The sequence below is a fragment of the Brachyistius frenatus genome, unplaced genomic scaffold (assembly GCF_029030835.1).
Source record: "Brachyistius frenatus isolate BFR_SWC_R1_liver_20210118 unplaced genomic scaffold, ASM2903083v1 Contig_2, whole genome shotgun sequence".
Taxonomy (NCBI): domain Eukaryota; kingdom Metazoa; phylum Chordata; class Actinopteri; family Embiotocidae; genus Brachyistius; species Brachyistius frenatus.
In genome coordinates, this window is record NW_027210601.1 from 5605728 (window position 1) to 5617028 (window position 11301).

Genomic DNA, 11301 nt, shown 5'->3' on the forward strand with positions numbered 1-11301 from the left:
CAGCCCTTGTGGCTACTAAGCCATATTATCTGGGGCACTGATAGGATGAAAAAGCTTATAAATGGTTATGACCTATCAGTGGCCAAGGGTAGTTAAGGCTTTCTTCGATTGCTTTGTAGTCCTGTCTGAATTGCGTACGCTTCCTTAACACAAACACAGGGTCCCGTACAACTTGTTACAGGGACATAAAGATGCAGGCACCACAAACAAAGGTGATTTTGGTTATAAAGTTTTGTTGAAAGTTTCCGTTGTTAACTTATGTTATTATGGTGATATAAGGATATGGATGAATCTAATAAAAAAAAAAAAAAAAAAAATGCACGCTGTGCGGAGGACTTTTGGTGAAGTAGCCTACTTTTGTCGCATATCAGGTTTTGGTCACCTTTCCAAGTCCTGCCATACGCTGACCCGCAGATGCTCACTGCGCATGCGCCGTTGAAAACTCTTTAAATACCCGAAGTCATCTACCACAACAAAACATTCCGCTGTCAGCCAAGTCACGGCTGTTCAAGTAGTCACCGCCGCATAGAGGCCCTAACAGAAACACGCAGAAATATTTACTTTTAAATACGCAACTTTTTTTTTTATTATTACTGGCCACAATCAAGAAACCTGCTCGGTGTCATAACGAAATTGACCCGGAGTCGTAAAAGGCTGCGCAGGGTTGAAGTCGGGGGAGACGGACAGGAGAGGAAAAAAAAAAAAAAAAAAAAAAAAAAACAAGGAAAAAAAAAAAACAACAAAAAAAAAAAACAAAGATGGCTGTGTAGCCGGAGAGACAAGTCCCAACAGAAGTGTCTCTTAAACCGCGGCGTTTAATCAACGACAAGCCCCGCGGTCCCGTGGGACAGTCAGCCGGTACCGGAGCAGGGACGCGGGGAGCAGCCGAGCTTTGGGCCGCCGGTGTCGTTGCGAATAACGGCGTCGAGAAGCGCGACAACAGCTGAGAGTTGTTTTTGTTCCGCCGGGCAGACGGAGAGGACGGCTGCGTTAGCCGCGTAGTCCGCTAGCCTCACTGTAAGTCAACAAAACTAGTCCACATTCAATTTACCCCGATAGTCGGAATTACATTATTATTATTTTTTTTTTTTCTTTTGCACATGATCTCGTTATTACACAACCCGTCGGCTTGTTTCAATCCTGCTCGGCAGCTCGTCGGCCGCGTCGCTTCCTGACAGCCTGCGGTGCGCGAGCGTTAGCCGAGCTAACGTTAGCTTTGCTCGTCAGCTGACCGTTAGCTTGACAGGTCGCGAGCTAGCCCTGAGCTAACCGCGCTAAACATCTCGGGCTCAGACCCGCCCGGGTCGCGCCGCCCCGGTTCACTCGTCGCGGATCTCGAGGCGAGCCGTGTCGCCATGTCTTCGCTGGAAGAGAGAGACGTTGCGGCCGCCCCTGGCTCCTCCTCGGCAGGCCTGGGGGTCGGGGCCGCGGGGGCAGCGGCGGAGGCTGTCGCCGGGGTCGCGGCCATGCAGGAGGAGGTCGGGATACGTCGAGAAGGGCCCGAGCCTGACCCGGACGAGCCACCCAAGAAGAGGGTGAGGGTACCCGAGGGAGAGTCGGGCAAGCTGGAGGAGAGACTGTACTCAGTGCTGTGCTGCACCGTGTGCCTAGACTTGCCCAAGGCGTCTGTGTACCAGGTAAACGAGGTGTCAATCACAAACCTGCCCCTGTAACCCTAAACTTACCGTCAAACATCTGCAAACCAACCGAACCTCGTACCAGAAGCTCCCCCATGTGCCGTAGCCCCCCATTACCCAGAGGCAACCTGTTGAATGTGTTGGCCAAGCTCCATTTATTTTTAGTGATACTGGATCCGACACAGGCCCCGAGCTGCTGTACTGCAAATAGAGCCGTGGGGCCGAAGGGACCGGGCACAACCGGGCCAAGTGGTCAGCTGTGCTGACCTCAAGTTTATAACATTATACTGTGAATTATCCTCAGATTGCCCTCAGCAAAAACCACATCCCCAAACCCCACACAAGAACTCAACCAAACCCTTAATCGTAGGTTTAATTTGCCCTTCACTTCGACCACATTCTCCTTAAATGACCTCGAGCTGCTCTCTTCAATGTCAAGTCAACACCTGCATACATAATACAATAACATTTATGGTACACATTTGGTTAACATCTATTAGCAGTGTTAACACAAGTCCAAATTCTTTCCATATATAATATCCTGCACTTGTATATAGTCCATAAATCCCACAGAATTTGACCATTATTTGTGCAGGAAATTTCAAATCCTTCCTCCTTCATAATGCTTCTCAAGTTGTAATCTTGCGGTCATATTTGACAGCAAAGTGCAGACAGTCCGTTTTGCCGCCACTCCTCTATTGTTTGGCAGCTTTAGCAAATCCATCCCTGTAACATAACCAAAGTTAAAATGGAGTCTAAAGAAATATGCCCCAAACATGTAATGACGTTACCCCCAAATTATGCGTTTTGTGACAAATAGAAGCTATAGTCATAAAACAGTCAGTTTTTTCACACACATTTCCCCTAAATATTTGTAAGCGATTCCAATTAATAGTTTTTAAATAAACCATTATAACGAATTACGCTCACAATTTTTTTTTTTTTTGTCATAACATTGGACAAGCAAAAGTTTTAGGTGTCTCGTTTCAATTCTCAATCATTCCTTGAATCCCGCGATCACCCTCAAAACTGTTTTACACCTCAAACCCCGTGTTTGATTGTCCCGTTAACTTTTTTTTTTTTTTTTCTACCACAGTGTACCAACGGACACCTGATGTGCGCCGGATGTTTTATCCACCTCCTGGCTGATTCTCGTCTCAAGGAGGAGCAAGCCACGTGTCCCAACTGCAGGTAAACCAGGGTCACCGTGGACGTGAGCGCTTGGTGGGCAGTGCACGTAGAAATCAAAACAACCTACCGAGTTGACGTCAGGAAAGACGAGTTACTTTAGTCAATGGCTGTAATAGTTGACGGATATCTAAACGATATTTTGGTGACACAGTTATATAAAACGGATACTTAAATTGACACGGTTACTTTTGCAGCTGAATTAATTTGGATTGAGGCAGGGCTGTCACGAGCACCAAATTGTAGTTGTAGATTTATTGTTTTACAAATAACTGCAATTAAGAATTTCTTACCGTCTTTTTCTGTTCATTTTACTTGGAAAAAAAACCCACCTTTTCCTGCAAATCTGACAAATTGACACCTTCAAGTCACCAGGCTCTCCTTATTTATCTGGTTTAAAACCAAAATGTTGCACCGATTTCTTCTTCTGTAGTTTAATGGCACACAAGTGGAGAATTGGCACCTGGCAACAGCAACTAAAATCATGAGCCGCTCATCAAAATACAGGAGATCAGCAGTGAGAGGTGAAGCACCTCGAGATAAACAGTTGCAGGTGCCAATTCTCCACTCGTGTGCCATTAAACCACAGAAGAAGAAAGGGGTGCAACAAGATGACGTCATTAAAAGAACACCAGAAAATTACTTGGAAATGATGATGGATCTGACGTGTCTTATAGTTTGTTCCACCTGTTTTTATACAGCTGAATGGAAACAATTTTAATGATTATGAAAAGATGATTTCAGCTCAAACAATTGTGACGGGTCCAGATTCAAGCACACGTGTCAAATTGAATAACTTGCCAGTATGGTGGTCTCCAGCAGGACAAACATAAATGCAGTATTGACCAAGTTAAGACGTCTTTATGTTCTCAGAGGGAAAATGTATTGCCACATAGAGGCATTTGCCTTTTCAATTATTACGCGATTTTACTTGATACACCTGTTACAGTCAACATCATTGTCTTTCCAAATTACTTGTACATTTATCTCTAATGTATGGGCACAGGCTGAAATAACTTTTTTAGGTTTGCCTTTGCTTATAATGTCTTGAAGTGTAAAAACGACAAAATCGCAACCAAGACAGCGACTCTCAGTGGCGCATCATTCACAAACCTGTGGAAACAATCTGCACAGGCCACAAATATTTAACATACCATTGCACTGAGGTATGATTTATGTGATTGTGTAGGTGTGAGATCAGCAAGAACCTGTGCTGCAGAAACCTGGCGGTGGAGAAGGCTGTCAGTGAGCTGCCGACAGAATGTACCTTCTGCCTCAAACAGTTCCCCCGCTCCAGCCTAGAGAGACACCAGAAAGAGGAGTGCCAAGACAGGTATGCATATCTCACACACACACACACACACACACACACACACACACACACACACACACACACACACACACACACACACACACACACACACACACACACACACACACACACACACACACACACACACACACACACACTTTCTCCAAGATCTACCACAGTAGTAGTGAACTCCTTACTGAAAGTGAGAAACCTAATTCACCTTCCAAATTTTCCAAGACTATTAAATTAAACAAAAGAAGCGAAACAGAAACACAAAAATGACGGGTCACTGGTCTTACTGTGTGTGTGTCTCTGTGCGTGTTAAATTAAAACAAAACGAAACAAAAAAAATACATTAATTATCAATGCAGATTTTCCACCTTTTTTCCAATAAGCAACGTTTTTTTGTCTAAAGAAACTTTACAATATAAAGAAACATACGAAGGAGCCTCTTATTTTACTACACGAGACATTTAGGATCTGAAACTACCCTAACATGAGATACAAAGCAACTCCCCAAGGACAGCGTGTGTGTGTGTAACCTGTCAGTAACCTGGCTGAGTATCACATGGGGTTAATTTGGGGAAGGCGGAGGAGCACGTGAGCAGTGAGGTCAGAGGAGGAGAAAAAAAAACAACCCAAAACCCCGCTGCTAATGTGATTACAGACTGTCATACGTGATGCTCAGGTCACGCATTAAAATCCTGGGTGGGGGGGTTGTTGCTATAGAAACAGGTGACCCAGCTCAGGACAGCAGTGCCTGCGCTCATGTTGCCATGACAACAGTCAAGCCAGTCACCAGGTGTTTGTGGTCAGGTCAGACAGAAAATTACACCAGTCCCCTGTGAGGAGGAGGAGGAGGTGGCGATGTCGCTACTCTCGGGAGCGCCAGCAGCTTATTTTAGGACGGTGCGCTCATTTGAATATGAACTCGGTGTTTAATGTGCTGTAATTATAACCACTGATTACAGGTGGTTTTATTGTAGATCCTGTTGAAATGCACATGCAGGACAAAGGTTTGTGGTTCAAAGGGTGGATTATGAAAGTGGGGCTTTAATTGGCCGTGCTTAATTGCAAAAGTTAACTAGTACCTTTCCTGTTATTAGTACCTCACTTTCAGTGCAAGAACATAACAGGTATTCAGAAGCACCTCGATCTAATTTGATGTGAATCCCCGTCTTTTTTTTTTTTTTTTTCCTTAAGGTTGGCTCTCAGCGAACACTTATTATTAGTGCAGCAATAATTTGCTCAGTTCACCACCTCGGTTAATTGGTACCTTGGATAATATTACCTTCCACTCACTACAAGCAGCATGTATTCGTCACGCAGCGCCCGTGTGAAGGATCCAATTCATACGAAGCGCCGCGGTCGCTGCCTTCATCTTTACCTCTCTTTTGTCGCTGCGTTGCCAGGGTGACACAGTGCAAGTACAAGAGGATCGGCTGCCCCTGGCAAGGCCCGTTTCACGAGCTGCCGGCGCACGAGAGCGAGTGCTCTCATCCGACCAAGACCGGTACAGAGCTGATGGGGATACTGGGCGAGATGGACCAGAGCCACCGCAGAGACATGCAGCTCTACAACAGCATCTTCAGCCTGCTCTGCTACGAGAAGATCGGGTTCACAGGTACATTGCAACAGGAAAGAATCTCCTAGACGAATAAGGGTTTTCGTCCCAAGGAGCGAAGTCGTCACGTAGCAGCAGCTTCATAAAAGCTGTTTCTTTGAACTCTTTCTGCCTCAGCGTTTCTAATTTTCCCCTTCCACCCGTGTGTCCGTCCAGAGGTGCAGTTCAGGCCGTACCGCACTGACGACTTCATCACTCGTCTGTACTACGAAACGCCGCGCTTCACCGTCCTCAACCAGACGTGGGTGCTGAAGGCCCGCGTCAACGACTCCGAGCGCAACCCCAACCTCTCCTGCAAGCGCACGCTCTCCTTCCAGCTGATCCTCAAGAGCAAGGTACACTCGCCCCTCTATTTTTAGAGCGTCGGCTGGTTTTCAGGACTCGTGACGCGTCGCTCCTCACCGGGTCTGGTTTGAATAGAAAAAGTTCGGAGAGGGTAGACGGCTTGACACCGGGCCGACATGAGGAAATCCTGTCGAGGCGACCGACTATTGGCGGCGAGTTACGTCGAAACGATTTTTAAAAAAGACAAAGAATTTTCCATCCGTTAAGGAGCAGATTGGTATGGCTTCATCTTAAAGTGCACGTTCAGCTGGACAGCCAGCACGGCTGAAAGCAGCTGCACAGGGGAGGAGTTTATTCCGAAAAGAGGAACAACTTCAGGAGGGGAAGTGTTTTGGTTAAAAATTTTTTTTTTTTTAAAAAGATCAGATTAGCAACAAATCACACTACTTTCTTCTTTACTTAATATTTGAAGGCAAGCTGTTAGTTTAGTCTGACATAAAAGATAAAACACTTATTTAGTTGCAATTAAATGTTCTTGAAATTTGTATTCGAAAGTATTTTTCAGGGTTTTGTCGTATCGTTACCTCAGAAATACCCTGAAATATCATGATATACTTTCAGGGCCATTTCACCCCCCCTCTATTGTGCGTGATCTTTTTTCGTCTTTACTTTTTTTTTTTTATTATTAAATTTTTTATTATTAAGAAAGCAATATCCAAGATTAGATCAGCAGTGATCACATTATGAGGGTGAAGAATTTGGTTATAGAAGGAAAATGCGAGTCGGCAGTCGAGGCCGTCGGCGTCGCCGAGACTGTCGGCAGATTGTTGCCGTCCAAAGTTGTGTCAGCGCAGAGGATTCGTGTCGCTAATTATTTTGTGGACAATTGTTTGGAAAATGTCAGTGTCGCACTGAAAACATTATTACAACAGACAGAAGACAAACTTGTGATATCCACAGTTGATCAACGGCTAATCTTTTCAGCTTGGTGTCGGATAAGAAACAAGAAATTACAGAAATATGAAACTCGTGTTTGAGGTGATGTGACGCCGTTCAAACGTTGTTCTCGTGGTGCAGTTGGTCCACCGGAAAGTGGACGTCGGCAAATACAGCTTCCTCAGCCTCTAAAAGTCCTGTGTGTTTGGGTCTTCACCTGGACGTGTCTCCGCAGGTGAACTCGGCCCTGGAGTGCTCCTTCCTGCTGCTGAAGGGGCCGTACGACGACGTGCGGATCAAGCCGGTCATCCACCACCACTCCTTCAGCAACGACACCAACGAGACCGAGTACGTCCTGCTGCCCATCTCCGACTCGGTGGAGTGCAACAAACTGCTGGCCGCCAAAAACATCAACCTGCGCCTGTTCATCTTCCAAGTCCAAAAATAAAAAGGAGGCGACGAGGAGGAGGAGGAGGAGGAGGTGGAAGAGGAAGAGGAAGGTGGAAAGGACGAGGAAGAAGAAGCCGTGGAGGATCTGACGGAGGATGTGATGATTAAAAGAGAGACACCACTGAACCATTGATACCTCTTAACACCACACACACACACACACACACACACACACACCTTTACGCAGGGTACACGCATCGACACACACTCACCACTAATTACACTTACCTCCTTTTACAAGATAGTGAGACCCCTTGCTCGGGAAAGCTGTGAGTTGCTATGGAGATGGGTGGGCATTGATATGGGATGGAGTGAGACCTTTGAAGGCACAGGTGTGGGGCGGGGAGGGGGTGGGGGAGGAGGGGTTGGTGGTGTTGGCGCCGGTGGAGGAGGGGGTTCCGAGATGGTTGGTGTGTACCCGTGGTTTGTGACTGACCTTTCACCCCCCCCCCCTCCCCCGACACCCACAACCAAAGGTAGCACACACACCAACCAAAGCAGGGTTTGCTGGGTGCGTCTGTTGCGTGTGCGTGTGCGTGTGCGTGTGCGAGTAAAGTGACGGTCGCTGGAGTGCGGTCCAACTCTGCTCACATGTTCAAATGTCCCAAAGACACGTGATAATGTGAAAATGGAGCGGTCGACTCCGCAAAGCTGTTCGTTGGACACGTGAATGGAGGCGGAGGGCCTGTATGTGTGTGTGTGTGTGTGTGTGTGTGTGTGTGTGTGTGTGTGTGTGTGTGTGCGTGTGTGCGTGCGTGTTTGTGCGTCTCTTTTCTCCTCCTTCTACACACTTCATGCCCCGAGTTTCGTCAACAGTTTTCCTTCCGTTTTGGCAAAAACAACCATTTTGAGAATCGGACTTTGCCAGAACAGACACCAGACGACGTCCCACTCCCGAAACCCTCCTTACGGTTCATCAAGAGGGAGAGACGGCCGGGCTGCATGCGTATTTTAGTTCTTCAACTTATTCCTCCAGCTGCGGGTGTATTTTAACCTTCAACACTAATACCATTTTTTTTTTTTTTATTTTTCTTAACCCTGAATATTTAAGTACCAGTGAACTTTTCTCTTCAGTTGGGTTTTTAGCGTGCGAATGGCTGCCTGCGCGTGCGAGAGAACAGATCCGTTGCCGCGAGATCCTCGTGAACGTCTTCCCCACGTGAACGATAGTACAATCATCCAGGACGTGACCAACGGGGGGCCCGAAGACAAACCGGACCTTCAGGGGCCCCAAAAAAAAAAAATCCCGGGCTCACTCTGTCGGTTGATTATTATCATTATTTTATTTTTTTTGTCATTTATTTGACTTGAAATTTGTCTGGACTTTGCAGCGATAAATGTAAAACATCATCTGGGTCACGAATCACAGAGTATTCAGACATTATTCACCCCCCCCCCCCTTTACACTTTTGCCACGTTGCAGCCTCACAGCTACAGTCGGTCGATGTATTTTCTTGCTCTCATCCATCCACACTCAAACACAAACTTAAAAAGACTTTTTTTTTTAGCAAATTTATTGAAAAGAAAAGAAAGGAAAAAAAAAGCAGCTTTCCTCAGTTCTCGGTTTCACCCTCGAGTCGACTCGTATGATTCCGACAAAAGCTTCGCTCACCTGCCTCCGCAGATCTCTGAAGCTCCGTCAGGTTTGTGGGGAGACCGTCGGTAAACGGACATTTTTCAGGTCCCAGCAGAAACGTTTGATTGGATTTAAAGTCCGTCTGGCGCCGCTCGGAGACGCTCACGGAGTCGTCTCCGAGCCTGTCCCCGCGTCGTCTCGGCCGTCCCGGGGTTGGAGGGTGAACCTCAACACCATCTTCACACAGGATGACAGTTCCTGACCAGCTGTAGGAGTCCTGGCTGTTCCAAACTTCTTCCACTCACTTCTTCCAAAGCGCAGAAGATTTATATATATATATATATATATATATATATATATAGATATTTTTTTTTTCCGTAACCTCCAGGATCTGTGCCTTCGACACAGTCCTGTCTCCGACCTCTGCTCGACCTCGTGGCTCTCGCTCTGATAGTCAGACCTTCACAAGTCTTTCCAATCACATCCAATCAACTGAAGTTTGCAGCAGGTAGACTCCAAATCAAGGAGGAGCAACATCTCAAGAGATCATCAAGAGAAATGGGAGACACCTGAGCTAAATTTCAAATGTTCATAGTAAAGGTTCTGAATATTTCCGTTTTTTTTCCTTTTTAATAAATGTCCAAAAAAAATGTCTGAAATTTGCTTTTGCTTTGTAATTATAAGGTATTGAGTGGAAACTGATGGGCTGACTTTTTAAAAAAAAAATGATTTTACAATGAGGCTGCAACATGACAAAATAGAGAAAAAGTGAAAGTGTCTGAAAACTTTTTTTTTTTTTTTTTTTTTAGCTCATTTGTAATCACATGATTTATTTCTTTTTAAATTTTGGTTTATTTATTTTGTTCAAAACTATTGTTACCATTGCCCGGGAAAAAGACCTGAATACTTTTGTTGTTGTTGTTGTTGTTGTTGTTGTTTTTTTTAGCCATGAATCAAACCAAGTTAAACACTCCTCCAGAGTAAAGAATCAGGAAAATAAAATCAGCAGCTTTGACGCAAAACTGGTGAACCCCGCTGTGAAACTAATTACCGCCAACAAATTGGCGCACACGAAACGTGGGGCCGCGTGCTGTGCGGTGTTCCCGTTTCAAGAGCCAAGTGGAGTCGACGGACCGCGTGGACGTCGTACTCGATGGATAAACGGAGAGACGAGCAGCCGTTTCTGTTCTCGATCAGGACTTCTTCATCCGCTCGGAGATCAACAGCCCTCTCATGACGACCATTAACCGGGTGATGTTGGGACGGTGTGTGTGTGTGTGTGTGTGTGTGTGTCTGTGTGTGACGAGGGGGGTGGGAAGGGGGTGGTGGTGGTGGTGGGGGGGTTGTTTACCTTACCATGGTGACATGTTAGTGTTAGACTTACTTGAACGAAAACGAGATGTTACTTAAGTAGATTCTACTGTAAAGCAGATAGATCTCTCTCTCTCTCTCTCTCTCTCTCTCTCTCTCCTCCTGACCTCTACTTCCTGTATTTCTGTGTTTTAATGCTTTGTCTCTATGCCAGTGGACTCACTCATCTCACTATGGCTGTACATGTGCCTTTTATTAAAGATCATGGAACCTGCACTGCTGCCTCTGTGTGTGTGTGTGTGTGTGTGTGTGTGTGTGTGTGTGTGTGTGTGTGTGTGTGTGTGTGTGTGTTAGAAAGAACCAAAATAGGCCCGTGAACACGCTGGCCTGTATAAATTATGCATTCTGTGCCACAGTTATGAAATCTAAATTTAATTTGGAGGGATGATGGATACGTTTCATTGAATTTGATGGGGAGAATATATATATATATATATATCACTTTCAGTACAAAATGAATTACTCCGCATCTGAGCAGTAACACCGGCAGTTATTGCTGAAATGAAAGAGAAAGTGGGTATATGGCAGTAGTGTAACATGTCGGCTGCCTGAAGGACTTAAAGGACAGAGTGTTTTATGTAAAGCCACAGTCCCGAGCTGTTTTTAGTTTCATACCAATCCGGGTTTTTTTGGGGTTTTTTTGTGCATACTTAAATGAGAGAAAAACAAATCACAGGATGAGGGCTGCGTGAGAATGAGAGATGTTGTCTCTCTATCCTCACTTACTCCTACAATGTAACAGAACAGAGCCTTCCCTGCTGTTATTATTTGCACCTTTTGATTTTTCTAAATTAATTGATTACTAGTCAGACAGGAATTAAATAATTAATTGAATAAAATGCTAATTTTGACATAGAAATACATTTCCACCCTCTCAAACATAGAGATGTCCAACATGACTGCTTGGTAAATGGTTCTGTCG

General features: G+C 45.4%; 1 protein-coding gene across 1 annotated transcript; it reads left to right on the forward strand.

The window, feature by feature from the left end:
- The first annotated feature begins 460 nt into the window (after positions 1-460).
- On the forward strand, positions 461-8937 carry zftraf1 (zinc finger TRAF-type containing 1). The gene is made up of 6 exons (XM_069695604.1): positions 461-1637; positions 2734-2828; positions 4015-4158; positions 5550-5761; positions 5918-6096; positions 7218-8937. The coding sequence occupies exons 1-6, from the start codon at positions 1356-1358 to the stop codon at positions 7428-7430; spliced, it is 1125 nt and encodes a 374-aa protein (XP_069551705.1). The 5' UTR covers positions 461-1355; the 3' UTR covers positions 7431-8937.
- Positions 8938-11301: the final 2364 nt, after the last annotated feature.

Excerpts from the sequence above, each read along its gene's own strand:
- zftraf1 (XM_069695604.1), top strand. The coding sequence starts at position 1,356 with ATGTCTTCGCTGGAAGAGAGAGACGTTGCGGCCGCCCCTGGCTCCTCC. Across the intron at positions 4,159-5,549 it reads AAAGAGGAGTGCCAAGACAG|GGTGACACAGTGCAAGTACA; the intron begins GTATGCATATCT and ends CTGCGTTGCCAG. Across the intron at positions 5,762-5,917 it reads CGAGAAGATCGGGTTCACAG|AGGTGCAGTTCAGGCCGTAC; the intron begins GTACATTGCAAC and ends GTGTCCGTCCAG.